Here is a 24,499-nt window from a genome sequence, read left to right as displayed (position 1 = left end):
AACACGTGAAAGTCTGTTCTTGTGACTTTTTCTCTCAGTTCTAACACATGCCCTAATTTATTCTGAAGATTTTGTTGTTTGAGTTACTTTCAGATTTTACACCAAAAAGATCTGGAGAAATGAATAACTAAGTAATCTATTTTGGCTTTGAGCTGTGGAAATACTAGATTCCCAGACCTTTCATTGTTGTGAAATAGATAGGTGAAAGTTTTCTTTTTCCTTAGAGGAAACACTCTTTTATCACAGATTAGTTTGGAGAATCTGTTCACCGTTAAGGAACCATAAATGCACCTCGCTCATTTTCATGGCATGATGCGGTAATACCACTTGACAACTCCAGAAGACTGGAAAGGGGCTTTTTTTGAGTCGGTTTATGTCAGAAAAGTTTTTACACACAGGTGCATTCCCAAGGCGTTTACCTCCACCGTACCTGCGTGTAGCAGGCTCCTGCCTCCAGTGCTGCGGAGACGTGCTCCTCGGGGGGGGGGGGGGGGGGGGGGGGAAGGCAGAAAGGGAGGAGAGAGCACCCTGCGACAAAGAAACAAAACACACGTGTTAATTTCAAAACATCGTGGCTTTTTTTCCTCCCACGATTTCCCCTCCTGATGGCTGGTGCGCGGGTGGGCAGCTGAGGCAGCCCTGGGACCGTGTGCGTAGCCCCGGCCGGGGCCGCTGAGCTCCCATACGGCTTTTTTTTTTTTTTTAATTTTATTTTTATTTTGGCTTTATTTTTAGGCACCGGGAGCGGCTGAGGCCACACAGCCGCCGAAATGAGCGAGCCTCGTTGTGCTCAGCAGCTGAGCTCTGCTGCCTGCTCTGCGGCTGCGGTTCCCTCAGCGAAGGCTTTGAGGTTCTCCGACTCGTGTTAGGCGATGCATTCCTGCACCATTCGCATCGAATGGGGAGGCTTGACGCGGAAAAAAAAGCAAAAAAAAACACCAAACAATAGGCTTAAAACCTTTGCAGCCCTTCCTCCCCTCAGCGCTCCCCTTCCTTCCCCTCGCCGTTCCCTCACGGACCGCGCTCTCCGCGCCCAGCCCGCCGCTTTCTCCACAGCCTAAACTGAAACAAAACGCACAGCCCTCGAAGCCGGGACCAGCAAGGAGGGCTCAGCACCCGTCCCTGCGGAGCTCGGAGCCCGATGGTGCCCGGCAGGACGGCGAGGGGCCGAGCCGCCGCCTCATGGCGGTTGGCGAAGCCGCCCTCAGGGCGCAGGCGCCGGCAGGGGGGCGGTTGGGCGGCTGTTGGCGGCGGCTCCTCGGTAGGCCTTGCGGGGTTGGAGCTGCCCGGGGGGAGCCTTCGGTCCCCTCAGCGCTAGGGTGGGCTGAAGGGGCGGCGGGGACCCTCCTGTGTTGGTATACTGCTCTCTGAAAAGAGTACTCACTTCTGGTAACTTTTCCAAACACGCACCAGCCACAGCGCCCATCAGAAGATGGTGCTAGCTGGGGGGCATGCTCGCCTTGCAGCTGAGGCAATGGGACTGGTGAGCTGCTGCCAGAAGAGGCAGTCCTGCTCCTTCCCCGCGCTGGGCTGTGTGCTCCTGCCCTCCTGTGCATTGGATACAAGAGCTGTGCAAGGGCAGCGTGAGTTGGTGCAGCTGGATTGTCTGGCAGAACACTAATCCTGTCAGTAAACCAAAAAAATCTGTCAGGGCCGATCCATTTTGTCATAGTCAAAATGGGATATGAGGGTGTTTTCTTTTTTTTTTTTTCAAGATGAGGTTGTTAACATATGTAGGATGTAAGTACCTTCGATACTTTGTCAAAACACACGCACCACTTCACTATCCTTCAAATGTAGTGAGGTGTCCTGCAGATTTGAGAAAGTACTTCACAGGTGTTCTGAAACACCGAATAGCCTATGTAGTGTAGGTATCTTTTACTACATGCAGAATCCCTGCCAGCAAGTAGTTAGGTAGACAGTTGTAATTATAAAGTAGTATTTCAGTTTGTGAGACTGTTAGACTTCCATGAGGCTGAAATATCTGCTCATTTTCTGTTGGCTAAAGAAGCATTGAGTTATGTGCTCTACTGTAGAAACATTTCAAAATAGCCATGACGTGAACTGGCAGAATAAAGGATGCTTGTGCATCTTTCTTCTTGAACCCATACTGATGCTGCTGCCTATCAACCCTGGGAACTTCAATCTACCTTTGTGCTAGTGCCATTTATTTATTTATTTTACATGTATATAGTTTTACCATGATATAGCCGTTGGAGAACACAGGAAGGTTTGGGGCACGGATATATTTTTTATATACACAATATCTTAACTGCTGTTCTTAGTTCCATCAGCGTGCTTGTTAACAAATTTGAACAGATGATAAAACTGTAAGTATGGAATGTAAGCTTAGTATTTCATGTTTTGTACTTGTGCTGCAACCCAAAAGAACTAAAATCATAGCACCGAGGACCGAATTGTACTGTGGTCATTTTGAACCCTGAGCTGTGCTGTCCTGCCGCTCCGTAGTGAGACAGAGGTGCGCTGTCCCACCGGCCTGAAGAGACAAGTCTGGGCAGAAGATAAACCAGGAACCAGAAGTAGAGAAATTCTCACAACCTTATTGTACACATATTTTGGATATTCATCTTCTAGCTTTTCAAGACTGTTCATTCAAATAGTTCAGCTTTTTACCTCAGTGTATGAAGTTCCAGGTGCCTCATTAGACCAAACTGAAAATGTCACTGATAGTTTCTGATCCCTGTTCTCCTTCCTGGGATAGCTCAATGCCTCCTGACGGATAGTGTAAGGTTAGTGGGGTAGGCTTTGGGAGATAGTAGAAACAGAAGAGAAGTCCGTATGAGTCCAGCTCAACATCCCCCTGGGTTTGTGTTCAGTTTGTCAGTACTTGAGACCAGTCCCTAGGGAAAAGTACGGGAGCAGTGGGTGAACAAGAAGTTTAATCTCTAGTAAGATCTTCACGCTCTTTGGAATGATTTAATGTAGTGTGTTTCATCTTACACTTCAGATAATTTTCACTCAGAAACCTTTAGCAAGGCATCCACTCACAGTGGATCCACATAGCTAGTGCTTCTGCATCCTCCTCTTCACTTTGTATTCCAGGCAACGTTTAGCACCTGCTTCTCTGCCTGGCCTTATGAAAATGCAGGTACAGCATCGGTTTTATGGTTCATCTTAACCAGCAGCTTGTGTATTGGTGGTGAAACATGCTGGCAGTAAGAGGCAGTGTAGTGCAGCTCGTTCCAAGCTTGCGTTCTGCTGGAGGTGCCTACTACAAATGCTCAGCGTCTAACAGAATTTAACGACCGGCAAAGGTGGGAAGGCTGTTTCACTCAGAAATGAGTAGTGACATTGTTTCTTAGCTAATCCAAATCTTCCCCTTTCTGAGGTGTATTTCTATTCAAACAGTATGCTGTTATAGGATTTCTTGAGGTGGGCGAACTGGGCTTCAGAAGGGTGCTCCCTACCTTTGTCCCCCTCAAGTCTGAGGAAAATCGGTTGTTAGACCCTTCCTGATAATGTCTGCTCTCACTGTAGCAGGTATGGAAGACCAAAAGGGTCCATTTGGTTCGTGGTGAAATGAACCAAAGTTAAATTTCTGCATCCTTCCCGGGAAGCACATAGCTCTCTGCAGATGGGGCTGTGGGACTAATTCTGATTAAAAACATGAGATAATAATTAAAAAATAAAGAAATCACAAACTGGTCAGTAGTCAAATGCAGATTTATGAGGAGAAAAAAGACTTTTGGGGAAGTAACTTTAGCTTTTCTAATCAGAACAACTTCATCTCAGGAGTTGTTTCTTGGTTTCCCTCGGAACCTTTGCTGTCACAACGAATGTGTCACGGTAACTCTGCCCACGGTAACTCTGATGTCCTGTAAACGAGACTTCTGGCAAACTGAAGTGGAGCACATCACGTTTGCTGGATGGAGAGTGTGTTTTGGCTTATTACGTTTTGCTGAATTGTTCCCGTCAGTGCCAAAATGTGGACAGGTGAAATGCAACCTACAGAAATGCTTGTTTTTAAAGTCCTGTGCAATTATAACTTCAGTATATGGAGTCTTCGCTTGTAATTTGTAAATTTTCTTGTGCGTTATGTGTATTGTCAATATATTGATGTTAGAAAAAACATTAAATGGCAGTTTTGGATATTGTGAATGGAATAGTTGGTGGGAATTAAATAGCCGCAGTTTGAGCAATGGTTTTAATATTTAATTATTAAATATTATAGTATCAAATCTAGAGTTTAACTGGAAAGTAAATGAGAAGATCTGACAGTTTATAGCGACAGTGTGATACTCATAGTAGTAACCAAATGGCTTGAACGTATATTTAAAATTTTAAGCAATTGATTTGTTGTTTAACTTGACTCTCTTTGCTTGCTCCTTAAAGTAGAAAGTTTGGAGCGAGGATTTCTGCTTAAATGTGAGATATGGGTTGTGTTGCTTTTTTTTTTTTTTAAAGGCTTTGTGAAAATGTTTGTTTGTTTGTTTGTTTGTTTGTTTTGAAGCTTAATCATGAAGTCCAACTCAGGAATCTTTGAAGGTGGTGTCTTTTTTTTTTTTTTTTTTAATTTTCTTGCATAGCTTGTGACTGAGATTTTCAACCTTTACAACCAAAATGCAACTCTTTTAAACTCTTCAGACAGTCTCTGAGAAGTGCTCTCTGCAGGATCCAAGGCAAACTTCTTCTTAAAAAAGTCAACTTTTACACATTTTTTAAAAAGGCTTTTAAAAAGGCTTTAAAAATGAATGGCTTAAATTATATACTTGGTAGTTCTCCAGAGGTATTTCACAGACTTCCTTATAGGTTGACAGCTGGTCTTCAGAAACAGGAAGTTATAATGTTAAGCATTTAATACTGCATTTTCTTCTTTGTTTTAACAGCTCAAAAGGAAGCGAAGAGAAACAAAGATAAAGCGACAGAGTTTATAGGGGCATCAAAGAAAGCTATTGCTTCAGCATCTATGGTGGAGAAACATGCATCTTCCCTCACTAAAAATTCTCCTCCAAAGAAGTCCCCTTCCGTGTCTAGCACATCATCGCTAATGAAGCAGACGCTTAAACCTGCTGGGAGTTTCAAAGGTGAAATTCCCAAGAAACCATGCCCTTCAACAGGCGGCGTTCCTTCAAAACAACCAGCTTCTTCTCATGACTCGCCAGCTTCCAAAAAACTAGCTGCATCCAGTTTGGCTGGAGGACTCAAAAGGCCTTTGCCGTCTTCCGTTTCTACTGCATCTGGAAGTAGTCAAGCAAAAACACAAGCTAGCCCTATCCAGTCGCAGCCCAACTCGCAGATTCGACAACATATTCGTCAGTCCCTAAAAGAAATTTTATGGAAGAGGTGGGTGGGAATTCAAAGCACTTATTTTATATAGGAAGCTACAACTAGAAGTAAAGGGTTAGCCTGCAGAGTTTTGTTTCTTTCTTGCTAAGTGATACTAAGGGATTTAATTTGTGCTAGAAATTACTACAAGTATTTTTAGCGTTAGAGCTTTATTAGATATAAAAAATCTGATGCCAAATAATTGGGCATGTGAAAAAGCCTTTAAAAAAAAGTCACTATCCCATTTGTAGTGAGAGACAATTACAGTTGAAGAATTAAATCACAGCATAGAGATGTTTCTAATGCAGGTGACCTGAAGCTGATATCTGGCAATGGTGGTGTTTGGAGATGTAGGGGTTGTACGAAGCATAGTGTAGGGAATATCACAGTGAAAGGTTGGAAGGGCTTGCTGAGGCAGAGGTTCCTTCTTCTCCCAAAGTTAGCAACTGTACTACTTTTTTTTTTTTTTAAAAAAAAAAAAAAAAAGCTGAAACATTGTCCCACAAATATTAAAGCTCTTGTCAGCTGTCAAGACTTAGGCCACTGTGCTCTGGTAGTGTCTCTGAAATAGAAATGCTGTTCACAGTGGAGGGTCTAAGATTAAAACTGAAGTGTTTTAGCTCCCTCAGTAGCTCATGACAAAAAACAACAACAACAAACTAATTGCAGTGTCATGAGTAGGAGTATTTGTAAGGACTGACCTGGCTTCAGTTCGTTAAGGCTGTCTTCCGTGGTCTTCTGTAGACAGTAGCAAAAGGTTGCCATAGTTGACATTTTGAGGTCCTGAGATGGACTTTGGCTTTGAAATGTGTTTTAAGGAAGTCCTCACTGAGTGAATAAAAGCGTGGTTAACTCCTTCCTCTGAAAATGTATTTTTTATGAATGCTGCCTGAAGAGTTCGTGCCTAACGTAAATGCGCATACCCTTTCTTGTTTTTAACAGAGTCAATGATAGTGATGATCTGGTCATGACAGAGAGTGAAGTAGGGAAAGTAGCACTCAATATTGAAAAGGAGATGTTTAATTTGTTTCAAGTTACGGACAACCGATACAAGAGTAAATACCGTAGCATCATCTTCAATCTCAAGGACCCAAAAAATCAGGTTTGGAATTTACTTAAACAGTAAACGTACTGAAATATATTCTGTTTTTTAAATAATACATCAATATGTAGTTTCAAGAGAGAGACTTATGAATTATGCTCTAAAAAATTGTTTTAAAGCCATTCAAATATTACACAATCCAGTTGGAATGGAAGTCCAGTTGGATCGCGTGTTTTTATTAAGATTGGCCTTTGTAGTGAAATATTTGTTTATTGAATGGCATTCTTAGAAAAAAAATAAATGTTTTTCTTCTGTGACGTTCTGTGGTTTGTATGGGAGACCACTTGTGTACATGATAATTTATCTTTTAAAGGAAAAAGAAGCTGGTGCAGATGGGAATAGTGACTAGACAACGAAATTTTTTTTTTAAAAAAAATTCTACTATAGATATGAAACAGGAGTGGCAGTTCATCTCTCGAAATTCCTGTTCAGTAGAATTGATAGTATATTTTATGGTAATGTGGAAAATTCATACTTCATGATGATTTCATCATTAGTTTCTGGTTGCTGCACCGTGCTAAGTTTTCTTAAGATTAACTGGCATTTTTAATAGGGAATTAAGAAACCTGAAAGGGTTTTGACAGTCCAGCACTGCAAATCATGTTAGTTGCTTAAGTTATTCAGCATGGCAACAAAGTGTTTTTTTTTTTTTTTTTTTTTTTTAGGGACTTTTTCATCGTGTTCTTCGTGGAGAAATCTCAGTGTCAAAACTAGTGAGAATGAAACCCGAAGAACTTTTATCTAAAGAACTGTCTGTATGGAAGGAGAAACCAGCCAAAGCGGTAAGCAATGCAATTCTCCAGTGTGTCCTTAGATACGAACTAACAGTAACTTCACCAGCCCTTACCACCCATAATTTATTGTTTTCTTCCTAATGAAATATGAATAACGTAAGCTTTTTCTCTTCCACTAGCCAACCGATAAGAAAATACAAAATAAAATTATAAAATCAGTATGCAGACTTGTTACTAAAGTGTTTTTGTTTCTCTCAGATGCTAGAGTCAAGAAACAAATCACACGAGATCAAGAAAGCAGCTGTAAAACGGGAACAAGTGCCAGATGTAAATATGGAAGATTCTCCCCCGGTGTCTGATTCTGATATAAGTATTAGCTATTGCTTTAGCATGGAGGTGCCAAGGGAGATAAATGCTAACTAGGGCCTCAAATTTTGTATCAGAAATGCAGGTTGTTTCAATGAACTGTAAGAATGTCACCTAGTAGGTGTGCTATGAGCATTTTCCTTTTGGTTTGAAGGAATGCAACAACCTAATATCGGGCATATATCGCATGTGCTTCTAAAATATCAGATGATGCGTGTTTTTCAGACCCTTGCCTCAGTTTACAGCAAAATCTTAGCCAATTGTTTTCCCCCCCCAAAATGTGATCAGTATTACAATTCTGTATTCTCAGGAAGCAGTTAATGTGATAGTATCTACTTCAGAATTACATGAAATGAAATGAGGACAAATACTATTTGAGAACTCTGTTTGACACGATATTCTTAAACAAGTGATAAAAGGGGAAGAATATTTCAAAATTCCAGTGCTGCTCAGAGCAGTAGTTCTGCACAGCCCTTAATATCTTTTTAAAGAACTGGAATTAACGGTTTCAAAAGTATTTTTTTATGATTGAATTTAGCAATCAACCAGAATGTTTTCTGTGTTTGTTCATTTCCAGGAGCAGCAGAAGTCAACCCAAACTGTACAAAATGTAAATAGTGCTCCTTCTCTAGACGTTTTTAGCAGTATGTTGAAGGATACAACAAAGGAACATCGAGTCCATTTTTTTGACCTGAGCAGCAAAATCTTTACAGGTATGTACAGTGTTGACTTTGTGTGAAGTAAAAGAATTATTAAGAGCATTGCTTGCTTACTTGTTTTTCTCTTCAGACCTTTTCATTGTTAAACAGTAATCAAATTGGGGCTAATTCTGATTACAAAACCTTGCTAGCTTAAAACATCAGATAATAATTAAAAAATAAAGAAATCACAAACTGGTCAGTAGTCAAATGCAGATTTATGAGGAGAAAAAAGACTTTTCGGGAAGTAACTTTAGCTTTTCTAATCAGAACAACTTCATCTCAGGAGCTGTTTCTTGGTTTCCCTTGGAACCTTTAAATTAAATAGCCGCAGTTTGAGCAATGGTTTTAATATTTAATTATTAAATATTATAGTATCAAATCTAGAGTTTAGCTGGAAAGTAAATGAGAAGATCTGACAGTTTATAGCGACAGTGTGATACTCATAGTAGTAACCAAATGGCTTGAACGTATATTTAAAATTTTAAGCAATTGATTTGTTGTTTAACTTGACTCTCTTTGCTTGTTCCTTAAAGTAGAAAGTTTGGAGCGAGGATTTCTGCTTAAATGTGAGATATGGGTTGTGTTGCTTTTTTTTTTTTTAAAGACTTTGTGAAAATGTTTGTTTGTTTGTTTGTTTGTTTGTTTTGAAGCTTAATCATGAAGTCCAACTCAGGAATCTTTGAAGGTGGTGTCTTTTTTTTTTTTTTTTTTTTTTTTTAATTTTCTTGCATAGCTTGTGACTGAGATTTTCAACCTTTACAACCAAAATGCAACTCTTTTAAACTCTTCAGACAGTCTCTGAGAAGTGCTCTCTGCAGGATCCAAGGCAAACTTCTTCTTAAAAAAGTCAACTTTTACACATTTTTTAAAAAGGCTTTTAAAAAGGCTTTAAAAATGAATGGCTTAAATTATATACTTGGTAGTTCTCCAGAGGTATTTCACAGACTTCCTTATAGGTTGACAGCTGGTCTTCAGAAACAGGAAGTTATAATGTTAAGCATTTAATACTGCATTTTCTTCTTTGTTTTAACAGCTCAAAAGGAAGCGAAGAGAAACAAAGATAAAGCGACAGAGTTTATAGGGGCATCAAAGAAAGCTATTGCTTCAGCATCTATGGTGGAGAAACATGCATCTTCCCTCACTAAAAATTCTCCTCCAAAGAAGTCCCCTTCCGTGTCTAGCACATCATCGCTAATGAAGCAGACGCTTAAACCTGCTGGGAGTTTCAAAGGTGAAATTCCCAAGAAACCATGGCCTTCAACAGGTGGCGTTCCTTCAAAACAACCAGCTTCTTCTCATGACTCGCCAGCTTCCAAAAAACTAGCTGCATCCAGTTTGGCTGGAGGACTCAAAAGGCCTTTGCCGTCTTCCGTTTCTACTGCATCTGGAAGTAGTCAAGCAAAAACACAAGCTAGCCCTATCCAGTCGCAGCCCAACTCGCAGATTCGACAACATATTCGTCAGTCCCTAAAAGAAATTTTATGGAAGAGATGGGTGGGAATTCAAAGCACTTATTTTATACAGGAAGCTACAACTAGAAGTAAAGGGTTAGCCTGCAGAGTTTTGTTTCTTTCTTGCTAAGTGATACTAAGGGATTTAATTTGTGCTAGAAATTACTACAAGTATTTTTAGTATTAGAGCTTTATTAAAAATAAAAAATCTGATGCCAAATAATTGGGCATGTGAAAAAGCCTTTAAAAAAAAGTCACTATCCCATTTGTAGTGAGAGACAATTACAGTTGAAGAATTAAATCACAGCATAGAGATGTTTCTAATGCAGGTGACCTGAAGCTGATATCTGGCAATGGTGGTGTTTGGAGATGTAGGGGTTGTACGAAGCATAGTGTAGGGAATATCACAGTGAAAGGTTGGAAGGGCTTGCTGAGGCAGAGGTTCCTTCTTCTCCCAAAGTTAGCAACTGTACTACTTTTTTTTTTTTTTTTAAAAAAAAAAAAAAAAGCTGAAACATTGTCCCACAAATATTAAAGCTCTTGTCAGCTGTCAAGACTTAGGCCACTGTGCTCTGGTAGTGTCTCTGAAATAGAAATGCTGTTCACAGTGGAGGGTCTAAGATTAAAACTGAAGTGTTTTAGCTCCCTCAGTAGCTCATGACAAAAAACAACAACAACAAACTAATTGCAGTGTCATGAGTAGGAGTATTTGTAAGGACTGACCTGGCTTCAGTTCGTTAAGGCTGTCTTCCGTGGTCTTCTGTAGACAGTAGCAAAAGGTTGCCATAGTTGACATTTTGAGGTCCTGAGATGGACTTTGGCTTTGAAATGTGTTTTAAGGAAGTCCTCACTGAGTGAATAAAAGCGTGGTTAACTCCTTCCTCTGAAAATGTATTTTTTATGAATGCTGCCTGAAGAGTTCGTGCCTAACGTAAATGCGCATACCCTTTCTTGTTTTTAACAGAGTCAATGATAGTGATGATCTGGTCATGACAGAGAGTGAAGTAGGGAAAGTAGCACTCAATATTGAAAAGGAGATGTTTAATTTGTTTCAAGTTACGGACAACCGATACAAGAGTAAATACCGTAGCATCATCTTCAATCTCAAGGACCCAAAAAATCAGGTTTGGAATTTACTTAAACAGTAAACGTACTGAAATATATTCTGTTTTTTAAATAATACATCAATATGTAGTTTCAAGAGAGAGACTTATGAATTATGCTCTAAAAAATTGTTTTAAAGCCATTCAAATATTACACAATCCAGTTGGAATGGAAGTCCAGTTGGATCGCGTGTTTTTATTAAGATTGGCCTTTGTAGTGAAATATTTGTTTATTGAATGGCATTCTTAGAAAAAAAATAAATGTTTTTCTTCTGTGACATTCTGTGGTTTGTATGGGAGACCACTTGTGTACATGATAATTTATCTTTTAAAGGAAAAAGAAGCTGGTGCAGATGGGAATAGTGACTAGACAACGTAATTTTTTTTAAAAAAAAATTCTACTATAGATATGAAACAGGAGTGGCAGTTCATCTCTCGAAATTCCTGTTCAGTAGAATTGATAGTATATTTTATGGTAATGTGGAAAATTCATACTTCATGATGATTTCATCATTAGTTTCTGGTTGCTGCACCGTGCTAAGTTTTCTTAAGATTAACTGGCATTTTTAATAGGGAATTAAGAAACCTGAAAGGGTTTTGACAGTCCAGCACTGCAAATCATGTTAGTTGCTTAAGTTATTCAGCATGGCAACAAAGTGTTTTTTTTTTTTGTTTGTTTTTTTAGGGACTTTTTCATCGTGTTCTTCGTGGAGAAATCTCAGTGTCAAAACTAGTGAGAATGAAACCCGAAGAACTTTTATCTAAAGAACTGTCTGTATGGAAGGAGAAACCAGCCAAAGCGGTAAGCAATGCAATTCTCCAGTGTGTCCTTAGATACGAACTAACAGTAACTTCACCAGCCCTTACCACCCATAATTTATTGTTTTCTTCCTAATGAAATATGAATAACGTAAGCTTTTTCTCTTCCACTAGCCAACCGATAAGAAAATACAAAATAAAATTATAAAATCAGTATGCAGACTTGTTACTAAAGTGTTTTTGTTTCTCTCAGATGCTAGAGTCAAGAAACAAATCACACGAGATCAAGAAAGCAGCTGTAAAACGGGAACAAGTGCCAGATGTAAATATGGAAGATTCTCCCCCGGTGTCTGATTCTGATATAAGTATTAGCTATTGCTTTAGCATGGAGGTGCCAAGGGAGATAAATGCTAACTAGGGCCTCAAATTTTGTATCAGAAATGCAGGTTGTTTCAATGAACTGTAAGAATGTCACCTAGTAGGTGTGCTATGAGCATTTTCCTTTTGGTTTGAAGGAATGCAACAACCTAATATCGGGCATATATCGCATGTGCTTCTAAAATATCAGATGATGCGTGTTTTTCAGACCCTTGCCTCAGTTTACAGCAAAATCTTAGCCAATTGTTTTCCCCCCCCAAAATGTGATCAGTATTACAATTCTGTATTCTCGGGAAGCAGTTAATGTGATAGTATCTACTTCAGAATTACATGAAATGAAATGAGGACAAATACTATTTGAGAACTCTGTTTGACATGATATTCTTAAACAAATAATAAAAGGGGAAGAATATTTCAAAATTCCAGTGCTGCTCAGAGCAGTAGTTCTGCACAGCCCTTAATATCTTTTTAAAGAACTGGAATTAACGGTTTCAAAAGTATTTTTTTATGATTGAATTTAGCAATCAACCAGAATGTTTTCTGTGTTTGTTCATTTCCAGGAGCAGCAGAAGTCAACCCAAACTGTACAAAATGTAAATAGTGCTCCTTCTCTAGACGTTTTTAGCAGTATGTTGAAGGATACAACAAAGGAACATCGAGTCCATCTTTTTGACCTGAACAGCAAAATCTGTACAGGTATCTACAGTGTTGACTTTGTGTGAAGTAAAAGAATTATTAAGAGCATTGCTTGCTTACTTGTTTTTCTCTTCAGACCTTTTCATTGTTAAACAGTAATCAAAAACACTTTAAAATTAATTTTGTAGGTCAGATTTCAGCATCTGAAGATGAATTACCACCGAAGAAGATAAAATTAATGGCTTCTGCTAAAAAAGCAGTGTCAAAATCTAAACCAGAAGTTCAGCGAAAATATGAAAGTTCTGCACCATCAGCAGCAGCGGAGCCTGCTAAAGAGGCAGCCTCTGAAAACACAGAGGAAACCGAAGTTGCACCTGCAGCAGAAGCAGTTTCCCAGTCAAGCTTAGAAAGAACTTACATTCCTACAACCCAAGGCCATAACAACACAGATTCTTCATCTGAAGAACCTTCGACTTTTCCTGCCTCTTGCACTGGTGCAGTTGTCACAACTGTAACAGTTTCTGGCCGAGAGCCTAGAACACCAATGAGCGGCTCCTCAGGTACTACGACGACAGCCCTGCGTTCTGGTACTGCATCTGATAAAGTTTCAACAGGGGAGACAAAGCAGGAAATGTCAAAAACAGTTATGACTGTCCCCAAATCAATATTAACAAAGCCATCATCCTCACCAGATCCAAGATACTTAGCTGTTCATCAGTCACCCAATATCAGGTGCGTATATTTAATAGTAAGCTAAGCCACTGAATCTCTGGTCTCTCTATGTTCAGTTTGTTTGTCCCCCTTTGCTTCTTACCCTCCCCTGCCAATAATCAAAAGGCATGTTCAACTTTAAATCCGATTACCTGAACTTTAAATTTTCAATTCGTCATCTCCTTGTTTAACTTCTCTAGTTGGTAAAATTTTCTGAGCATCGTTATATATTGACAGTAAAAATTCTTCAATGTGTTTTAACAGATAAATAAAACTTATAAGATATTTGACTTTAAATCTGCATGTGCATTCAAATATATTAAGTGTTTGTGAGGGTTGGTTTAAAGCTGCTCCAGACTTTCATCCTGTATTGGATGAAAGTGGAAAACATTAACAAAGCATTTACTAAGGCTTGTGTTACTTGCTTTTTTAAAATAAAGTAATTGATCAATAAGAGGAGGGAAGAAAAGAAGAAGAAGGAAGCATTCTTACTGTGCTCTATAACGTTTCTCTTTTGGATTTGTTTTGCAGTGTTGCTGAGCCACGCTCACCTCAAGGCAGCGATACTTCTCTCTTCCTCTCTCGCCTCAACACCATTTGGAAAGGATTTATTAATATGCAGAGTGTGGCCAAATTTATCACTAAAGCATATCCTGTCTCCGGGTGCTTTGATTATCTTAGTGAGGTTAGCACTGACATGTTTATGCGTTTAGAATGTATTGCAGTTCCTGTTGTTAGAAAGGCTGGGGTCACTGTGTATGTTGTTATATTGGAAGTGTAACAAAAAAAAATTGCATCCCTTTAGTAATCTCCTTTAGTAATAGGAACAGTAGCCTGAGCCAGGGGGGAGGAGAGAAAGCCTTTTAAAAAAAATTCCTCGCGTATTTGTGAAGAATTCTCATGTCTGTTAATATGTTTATATATATGTTAGTATCTAACGTAGAATAATAGCTTGATTTCAAGATCAGTTTTTGACGAGAAGCATCATCAGCATGTGTGTTGAAAGAGATGCCTTGTTCTGCTCACAAACGGATGGATGGATCACTGATGTGATCTATTAGAAAAGTTTGGCCATTTATTAAAAATATCATCCTTTGATTAACTTTGATGCAACTGCTTTTATATTTTGGGAGGGTGTACATTCAACTAATGAGGTAGTATGACAGCTTGTGATGAAACAACTGAGCAGTTATTTAACTTCTCTGAAGAAGTGTATTTGTTGTGATTGAGGGTTTCAGGCGTGTAGTTTAGGTCTTTTCTTAGGAGGGTTGGTGGCTCTCTTGTTGTTTTTGCTAAAACAGGTTTCACTGTCATCATGACAGGAAGCTAACTAGAATTCATATGGGTGCAAAAATTTCAGATAAATCGAAAGCGTAGATAAAAGCTACACTACATATAACAGGTTCCCTGTAAAAGCAAAGCTAATAAATAGAATCGGCTGATAGGCATACAAAAGTATTTGACCTTCCACTGCTATCTTCGTCAGGCAGTGCTTTTTCTGTTTTGTGTGTACTGCCAGCCTTCCAGTAATATGCCATAATGAACTCCTTGCATTTTGGAAATAGCCCGTCTGAAATTAGGAATGTATATGTGCAAGTTTAGTAAAATATAGTACTGTATTATCGCCTAAGCTACTGGGATGGGGCAATCTGTGCTGGTTCAAAACTGTATCCTCTCTTTCCTTTTCTTATACGACCATGTAATGCTTCTTGTTTAGGATTTACCAGACACGATTCATATTGGTGGGAAGATCTCACCGAAGGCAGTCTGGGATTATGTTGGCAAACTCAAATCTTCACTTTCTAAGGTATTTACTTAAAATCCTTTGGAAAACCAGGAAGAAATATACAGCAGCTTTTGATAGAATTTCCTTTTTACTAATTTATATTGATGTCAATCATACCTAGAAAACTACTGCTACCACTTATTCCATTGAAATTTTTGATTTATTGAAGAAACAGGTTTGCCTGTTGAGCTGCCAATCGTCTTTCCCCTGTGTAGTAGTTAAACATTCATACAACCTATTGTTTTTTAATGATTGAATATAAACAATCTATTTATTCAGTTACTGAAGATAGAAATTCAATTTTAAAAGACTAGGAAATTATTAGTAAGTGTATGTAATAAATTTTACTACTAAAACCCTTATGGATTTAGTAAAAACGAAGCACAGTATGCAAATATAATCTAAGAATTTTCCATTTCTTTCATAATTATTTGAATATTCTGAACCTAAAGAGGTGTAGCTTGATGTGAGATACGTAAATAGTTGGTATTTCTGAAAATGACAAAATTAATTCTGGTTTAATATTACCGATTGAATGACAGTATTTTCTTAAATCTTGGTTTAAAGCTGCTCCAGACTTTCATCCTATATTGGATGAAAGTGGAAAACGATTTTATTTGCTGATGTGTTACAGGTTGAATTTTTCCACTTTGATTTTGTATTTCAGGAATTGTTTTTGATTCGTTTGATTCGTTTCCATCCTGCCACAGAAGAAGAAGAAGTTGCCTATATCTCTCTCTACTCCTATTTTAGCAGTCGTGGTTGTTTTGGTGTTGTAACTAATAACAACAGACATGTCAAGAATCTCTACCTGATCCCACTGAGTTCTAAGGACCCAATTCCTTCCAAACTCTTGCCCTTTGAGGGACCAGGTAAGCACAAAATTTAGGGGAGGTTAACTGCTAGGTAAAATTACAAAACAAGTAAATCAGAGACCAATTGGTTTTGAATGTTTAATGTAAGCATAATTAAAAAATATATAATTTTATAAAAACATTTAAAAAGTATGCATATAGGAAAAAATTGCAAAGTCAGTCATCTCAAGGTGACATGGTCTGAAACTCACATAGCCTTTCCAACAAGATAAATCTCTGCTGTTAGGAGGATTTGTTTACCCATAAAATGGAGTACATAGAACAGCCACTATATTGAGACAAACAAGCAAACATTATCAGAACATTCAACCGACCCTACTTTCAACAACCCATAAATCCACCAAGTTTTAGGTCCCTACAAGCCATGTGCTGTCCCCTAAATCACGTAGGAGACTCTTATCCCACGGAGCAGTCAAGAAATCTCTGAAGACAAAGGTAACGTTTATGGTTTCACTACATTGTTGTTATCTCATGGTATGTATTACGCTGTGCATGCAATATGCATGTACACGGGGTCTGAAATATTCTGTGCTACCTGGATCAGGTTCCAGACAAATCACTGACTTCAGAACATTGGTTTGCCTGGGAGCAGGCAAATTCCTTTTGCGTAGGTGGCAGACAGTAGGTGGTATAGGTTGGTATATATTACGCTCTTCTATTTTTAGTTAGAGTTATCAGCAGTAATGTATGGCTTGAATTTGCTCCATCTTTGTGCATTGAACATGGAAACAGAAGAAATGAGAATGAATTCAGATGTGAAACACCTTTATATTACAAAATTTGAAGTCATCTTCATCTGAGGATGGAGGCGGTGCATATGCTTAGTTTCCAAATAAGTACCTTTTTTCATATAGAGTAACAGGTTGAGGAGCTTAAGAGCTACAGGTTACAATGAAGGCAATACTTCGTTGTTGTAAGGATGGTTTGTAAAATACTATACAGTGCAAAATAATTACACATTAAACCATGTAAGGAGCTGACCTTTCTGACAAGCTGACTGTCCTCTGCTACCCAAATACAAGTTTAGGACTAAACTCAATAAAGCATTCTCAGGGCTTATATTCATAAACAGAGGTGTGTTCTGCCTGGCCAGGTTTTCACATGTTAATGGCATACGACTTAAAAAACAATAACAAAAAAACACCACCAACAAGTAATGTAACGCTAGGAAAATACTCTTCTTTCCTGCATGAAATTGCAAAGGGCGCTTGCTTTGTGTTCTTGGACAAGATTTTTCTCATACACTCTGAGCCTGTCTTATCCATCCCTGAACAGTGCACAGTCTACGTCATTGTTTTCAGGCTACAGCTAAAAAGGCAAGCTTGTTGCTACCTTAAGTCATCATGTAGTCTCTATAAGCTGAATGTAAGCACCTGGTAGTCTTTAATTTACCCAGTTCTTGAAAAGTAGGCAAAAACTATTATTCCTGTTTCATAACCAAAAAACAAGAACATGTAAGTGTTAACACTTGGCACAGGGAGGCAGACAGAGTCCTAAACTGTGGGCTAGATTTTCCAGCCCGAATAACTGAAATACATTCCTTTCTGGACAGTAACATATACGAATGAGTTTGCCATTGACTTGGCTACGTCTGCAGTCTTCCGCTGTGCTTTTAAGCTGCTCTAGGGAAGCATTTAAATGATCTTCTCCTCCTTGCATTCTTGAGCAAACATAGGCTGTCCTTGTACATTATCTTTCATATTTCTGTTGTAGATTTCATTTCAAACGAAGCTTTTAAAGTGGAGGCCTGGCAAAAGTAGACAGACTTGTTAGCATAGAAATGAGGCATGTCAGGCTGGTTTTTACAAAATGTAAATAGGAAAAGTTCTTTCAAAACTGGAGGTAATTGCCCAGAAGAAACATAGGTATAAACACTTGCAGGCATGTATTAATACCGCAGCGTAAAAGACTTGTAATACATACTTGTTACTGACATCTGATGGAATTTACTGTTTTTTATACCCAATAAAAATATTTTTTGGAAAGTGGTCATTGTCTCCTTAAATCTGTGTACCTTCAAACAGAGTTTAGCAAGTACTCAAAAAACATGACAGTATAAGATACTTTGATAAATATGACTGGGGGCGGGAGGAGGGAGAGGACAATAATCCCATCACTCCAGAAGTCCTAGCTGGAGGATATTCCAGCTGTATCAGCCAGCTCCATCAGGTGCATACGGATTATGAATCTGTTATGAATCCTGTTTTCTGATGGACTGGATTTGGAACACAACTGAGGACCTCTGACCTGCTGTAGTGCCTAGAAGATCTACAAAACTTTGTCATGGGTGATATAAATATAGAGGAACATGGAAGGATATTCACATTTATTCACTTCAACCACCTCAGATATTTATTACCAGATATTATCTGTTGGTGGGATGTTCAGCATTGTTTTTGTTTTTTTTTTTTTTTTTCTGGTAGTTTACTGTATGTGAATTTGTTTGTCTCGTTTCACATACACACAACACTATTTAGCACTTTCATCTGTAGATCTGAAAACACTTTGAAAAAAAATTAAAAGGTATAATCAGTCATTATTAGCACTAGGAAGACGCACTTATGGAGGGATTTATTGGCAATGTTGGAAATGTATCGGGTACCATACATATTTAAAATAGAAGAATTTTAATTTAAAAAGTGTATCAGCAGAGGGCATGCCGCAGTATCTCTTCCGTTAGTTTAAGCTTGGAAGTGTTTTTAAGTATGAAGGCATGAAATCTCTTCAAGCTATTTAGAGTACTCATAGCAGTATGGAAAGCAGCAGTAGTAGAACAACATATTTTTGATGTCAGCCACTCCCATTCAGCAAAAGTACCGTAATGTGCAGCAGTGTTACAGTGGTGGGAGTGATCTCTATCACCGAATCGAGATACACCAACTTGATAGTTTTCAATCATGCTTTCACAATTATCTGGGACAAGTGTTTAAACGGCGTGTTGATAATGATTGCAGCTTTGCTTGTATTGGTCTCTGCAGTTAAAAGTGTGGCATAGGTCTGTTCCCTAAGTTTTGCCGTCAGTGTACAGAAATTAGGGATGTATCCTTAGTGGTACAGTTAACTTCCTAGCAGCTGCGGATGGTAGGGACAATATGTGGCCATTACGTAGATAAATACTGCAAAACTGATTTCATGAAAATAAAAAACATATTTAACGAAAAAAATGTATTAATCCCATAGTAATATTTAATATATCTTGTTTAAATAGATTTAATTACAGGATGTAACTTGATAACACCATCGTGGTCTTCAAATGCAGAATGCATTTAACAATATTTTATAAATAATTTAGCATCAAAAGCTACTAACATAGCTTGCAGCACTTAAAATGCTTGCTTGTGAAAGATAGTTATTGAGCAATAGTTGGAGACTGCAGCCAACATTTTCATGTAGTTATTACCTAAAATTAGGCACTTAACCTATTTATGGATATTGAAACCTAATTACGGATATGGAAATGGAATGGGACTGAGCTTTGAAGTGCTGGTCTGGCTGTATATTTCCATCCAAAAGAAGCACTTACTGCGTGATCGCTTTGGATTGAATGAATTTAGAAACTGGGTTAGGCATCTGTTGAAAATTACAGTATCAAAATGTAAAATTTTAATGGATTTCTTCTCTGACCAAACTAAACAGATTCAGTTATAGCCGTTGTTAATTTAGCTTTGGAATTTATCTTGAACGTGTGTTTAAGTTTTACTCTGTGTTTATTAGCGATGATCTCTGTCTCTTACAGGGATTCAGAACTGATTTTTTATCCTTTTGCTGTTAATTTTAGATACACAGTCCAATAGATTTTTGAAACCTGCTCGTTTCAATTGTTCAGTGTTTGAGATGCATGTTGTGACTAGTTGGATAAATCACAGGTCTCTGCAGAAGAGCAGACAACCAATACGTTAATGACAGAAGAACAGTGAATGCTTACGAGGACTTTTAGGGTGAACACAGATTTGAGAGATACTCTGCACGGGTCGATGCTGACCAAATGTGGAGTCGTTACTCACATGCTGATAAAGAAAAAATGTAAAGCAGTCACTCAGAGTGAATCATACCTAACTATTGAGTCTCTTCAGAGTGTACACAGTCTTCCCAAGTAAGCTGTCTTTTGAGCTATGCCCTGATGTTATGCATTAATGTAACTTCATCTGGGGTAGTAAACTATAGTCATCAGAATTGCTAGGATTGCTTTTAGGCAGTGGGGTGAAAGGAGTTTTTAACCGGGTGAATCAAGGATTTGTGATCCTTTCCAAATAATCTTAGATTCACCAAAGATAATTACTTGTTTAGTTCCTGTCCTGCCTCCTTTCGTTGTACATCTTGCCGTCCCTGCCCTCTCACAAGGGCAATCTGTATAGAATTATAAGCAAACTAAATTATAAGCAAGTCTTAGTTTTGGTTACTATAGCTAGGTCATTTTCTTGATGCATTTATAATTCGTGTGTATATATATATATATTTCTAACCATGGAAGAAAGTGAAAATTGGCAACACAAAATACTGAAATACTATATCTGGAGGAAAAAACTTGGCACTGAGTTTTAAATGTACAAGTAGGAAATAATATAGAAGTTTATTTAAACCAGCATGGCCAACATCCTCTCAACCACAGAACTATGTAAAACTCAAACGCTGAACTTTGAAGTAATCTGAAATCAGCTGTGGAACTAGAATGCATTCAATCAAATTTCAGTGTTATGTTTTTTCAAAATACTTAAAATGAGAGCTGCTTCTGATAGGAAACTTCAAGTAGATTTTGCATTGGCCTCAATTTTTTCTGTCTTTTTGCAAAGACCTTCTAGTGAGTAACCAAATTTTGCTGGTCTCTCCATTATGGGGCTAAAACAGGCGTGCTGTACTATTACCAGTCACAGTCAGAAGAACACAGAATTTCAGAATTTAGGCAGGTTACTGCTTAATGAAATATTTATGCTTAATGAAGCTGTGTTGAAGAAGTCATCGTCTTGACTTACCTGGTTATAATCCTCTTGCTGAGGAAACCTCACACTGAACTTAAGAAATAGGCTTACCTCATTTAATTCTTTCTTGGCGTACGTGAATATAATTCCAGCTATACAAATAAAACCAGCTGATGTAATTTTCTCATAAGATAGTAAATTTAGGAGCCCCCTTAAAACTTTGAATTCAGTTGTTTCAGCAAAGGTTCATACTTATGACTGGTAATGGCAAATAGAATTTATCTGCAACTATGGGAAGTTTGGGTTTTTGCTGGTATCAAGAAGTTTTCAGTGGCAATAATTAGTTATTTATAAGTTGTTCCTTAGTGAGCAGTTGGTTTTGTTTAGTAAGAGACTAAAGATATACATAAATTCATATATTACACTTCTTTTAAACTCTTACTTAAGGGTCATGAATATAAGGGACAGTGTAGGTTTTAGAGTCCTCATCATATAACCACAGTAAATCTCTTTGCTGTTAGTTTCGTTTCTATATTCCTGGTTCCTTGCTGGATGCAAATATTAATATGGCTCCCAAATGAGGATCTCAAGTCACTAAATCCAGAAGTTAAAATCCTCTCTTTATATGTTTTTTCTACATTTGCCACTGACTGTATGTTAAAGGATTTATTCCCTGCTCTTTATTCTGGTTGTATTTGTCTTCCACGAGTGCCTGTGGGAAATGTGAATGTACAAGGAAGGAATACAATCATGTGAAACGGACCTTCAGCTGTTTGCATTTTTCCTCTTTATGGGAAACTTTCTGGTCATTTCTGGAAATGCTTCTCCAGGGATTCAAGCCTGAAGCTTTCACAATGGAGTAATTCTGCTCACATTTCTTACTTAGGGAAGGGTCTGTGGCATCAAACTCAATTCTACAACAGTGTTAAAAGTCACCTTGATGGAATGGTGTAAATGTCAGTCCGGTATTTTAGCACAGATTAGAACAGAAATGTAGTTATGAAGTTTAACAATGCCTCGTGCTTTCTTTGTAACAGAAAGTGAAGTGTTTGTATTTTGTTGTTGTTGTTTGTTTGTTTGTTTGTTTTAATAGCATTAGTTTTTTTCTCTTTATTTCTGGTTCTTCAATTCCAACGTAGCCCTACAGAAAGTTAGATTGCTTGTCCAGGTTTTCTCACTTATCAGTATCTCTGTGCATATAATGTATTTGCAAAGTATTTAGAAAGGAAATATTTGATTTGGGGGGGAAGTGGACAATAATAAGAAGAAAGTAATAATACAAAAATAGGAAAACTTTAATTTTTGAACATTAGAGACATTTACAAGGACATCTTTCAGTAATCATACCTGTTACTGCAATCTTACAAAATATCAGGGAAAGGATTAAAACATTTTTAGTTACTGTACACAAATTTATATAAATAGTAATTAAATATAGACACATAGGCTTATGGGATAATGTCACTGCATGAAATTTAGAAGAACTGTTACTGTTATGACTCATAGCTGCCATTATATAAAATGATAAGTTTCTATTGAAAACACAGATAAAAAATAGTAGTTTTTTTACATATGCAATCTTTGTGTTTCCTTTCAGGTCTCGAGTCTTCACGTCCAAATTTAATTCTTGGATTGGTTATCTGTCAGAAAGGGAAGCGTCTTGCTACTACCATGGATACAGACAAAATAGAGAAAAAGCGCAGCCGAATTCAGGTGCAAGAGGAAACAGAAACATCGCTGTACTCTAAGGGGCCAGTAGCTTCTTCACAAGAAAAGAAAACTCCGAAATACACACTGTATTCGGGAGATTCAGCTGTAAGTACAACACTACCTGGATCTCCTCCACCTCCACCCCCACTTCCCGTTCCAGAAACCTCATCAGTTACACCTTCAGTATTAAAAATACTGTCCTCGATTAAGAGTGGAACCACAAGTACTGTACCGCCACCAGTTTCAGCTACCGCTTCTACAAGTGCTACTGCTACGCATTCTTCATCCTCAAAAACTACCACACCTCTTGAGTACATCCTCCAGACACTTTTTGGTAAAAAGAAGACTTTTGAACCTCTTGCTAAAAACACTAAAAACACTTCTGTGGAAACACCTGCCTCGTATGTGCCAGATTTATCTGCTTCTTCATCCTTGGTGGAACAGCAAAAAATGTTAGAAGAATTAAACAAACAAATAGAAGAGCAGAAACGACAAATTGAGGAGCAAGAAGAAGCCCTCAGACAACAACGAGCAGCTGTTGGTGTTTCAATGGCTCACTTCTCGGTGTCTGATGCTTTAATGTCACCTCCACCAAAATCTTCCCTAATGAAGACTGAATTGTTCCATCAGGACCAACAGGCTGCACAAAAAGTAGATTTACCTTCATCTTCCAATCAGCAAGCACAACTTTTAAACCAGAGCTGTGACCCTCAAGCGAGTTTTCCAAACACTTTGCAGACTTCACTTGGTAAGGAAGATAAAACTTTAATTCCTGCTACTCAGCTTAGTTACGGTGGTGATAACTGGGTTTCCAGTGAAAGACCCCCAGACAGGGGTCTTTCTGCGGTGCAATACGAAGAACAAAGAAACCCTCAGCCTCATCAATTTGTAGAACAAACTGAATCTCCACCAGTTCAGGGTGAGGGTGGACCTCTCCCACAGCACTTTGAGGAGAACCGAGCTGGAGGTCCGTTTTCTTTGTCTGGGCAGAAAGGAGGACCTCCAGCACCACTGATGCTCAATGAAGCATCCTTCTTTGAAGAACGGACAGGAGGGAGTCCACCACCCAGGTTTGCCAACCAGAGAGGTCCAGCTCCGCTTCAGTTTGGAGGACCAAGAGGAGCAACACCTCCAATGTTTCCAGAACAAAACGAACCTCCCCCTTCCAGATTTCATTTCCAAGGTCAGTCGCCACAAAATATGAAGCCAACCCCAAGACCACTCCTGGACCTTCCCAGTCATCCACCAGGCCACAGAAAGGAGATGTGGGAGGAAGCTGGGCCGTCTGCACCTCTTTCTGGTATTCCTGGACAAGGGCCCGAGTCAGAAGGACAGTGGTCAGGATCTGACTTCCGAGAAGGCAAAAATCTTGAATTTAGAGGCCAGACATTTGAAGGGAGACAGAGAGAGAGATACGAAGGAGGAAATAAAGACAAGGTTTTAGATCAGCCAGAGCCTCAGCAAGCAGATAATCGACAAAGCAGACCCTTTGAGGAAAGACGAAGGGATCGAGAACATGGCAGACCTTGGGAAAGAGACCATGGCAGAAACTGGAACAGAGACAGGGACTGGGAGAGACACAGAGACAAAGAATGGGATAAAAACAGAGACAGAAACCAAAACAAAGACAGAGAGAAAGACTTAGAGCGAGGTAAAGACTGGGAAAGAAACAGAGACCGAGAGAGAGCAAGAACCAGAGAGAGAGAATCCTACAGGAGACGTGACAGAGAACGATCAAGAAGCAGAGACAGAGATCGTGACAGAGACCGAGACCGGGATCGAAGCAGGGAAAAAGAGCGAGATCGAGACAGAGATCGAGATCGTGAAAGAGGAAAAGATCGGAAAGATCGGAGTAAAAGTAGGGAGATCGGTAAAGAGATGAAGCCAGAAACACCTAAGGAAGGTCAGAAAGCAACAGAAGCAGAAGCTTCATCTTCCACTAATCAGTCATAGAACTATAACTGCTGTTATATTTCCCATAGATA

The 24,499-nt window shown here is 38.7% G+C and overlaps 2 protein-coding genes across 2 annotated transcripts in view; both read left to right on the top strand.

Moving 5' to 3' along the window:
• LOC137865674 (death-inducer obliterator 1-like) overlaps positions 1-24,499 on the top strand; it is a 47,047-nt gene extending 22,548 nt beyond the window's left edge. The window contains exon 17 of the mRNA XM_068700935.1: positions 22,402-24,499. Within this exon, the coding sequence (XP_068557036.1) occupies positions 22,402-24,467 (2,066 nt within the window). The 3' untranslated portion in view covers positions 24,468-24,499. The remainder of the gene's footprint in view (positions 1-22,401) is intronic.
• On the top strand, positions 1,137-16,817 carry LOC137865423 (death-inducer obliterator 1-like). The gene is made up of 10 exons (XM_068700499.1): positions 1,137-1,261; positions 4,848-5,304; positions 6,229-6,388; positions 7,054-7,170; positions 7,381-7,486; positions 12,439-12,576; positions 12,705-13,248; positions 13,759-13,912; positions 14,945-15,034; positions 15,681-16,817. Exons 1-10 carry the CDS (start codon positions 1,183-1,185, stop codon positions 15,900-15,902), a joined length of 2,067 nt encoding a protein of 688 aa, XP_068556600.1. The 5' UTR covers positions 1,137-1,182; the 3' UTR covers positions 15,903-16,817.

This window comes from Anas acuta, chromosome 16, assembly GCF_963932015.1.
Source record: "Anas acuta chromosome 16, bAnaAcu1.1, whole genome shotgun sequence".
Taxonomy (NCBI): domain Eukaryota; kingdom Metazoa; phylum Chordata; class Aves; order Anseriformes; family Anatidae; genus Anas; species Anas acuta.
The sequence above is the reverse complement of the archived record's forward strand: the minus strand, read 5'-3'. Positions and strand labels throughout refer to the sequence as shown.

Excerpts from the sequence above, each read along its gene's own strand:
- LOC137865423 (XM_068700499.1), top strand. The coding sequence starts at position 1,183 with ATGGCGGTTGGCGAAGCCGCCCTCAGGGCGCAGGCGCCGGCAGGGGGG. Across the intron at positions 1,262-4,847 it reads CTGTTGGCGGCGGCTCCTCG|CTCAAAAGGAAGCGAAGAGA; the intron begins GTAGGCCTTGCG and ends TTGTTTTAACAG. Across the intron at positions 15,035-15,680 it reads TCAAATCTTCACTTTCTAAG|GAATTGTTTTTGATTCGTTT; the intron begins GTATTTACTTAA and ends TTTGTATTTCAG.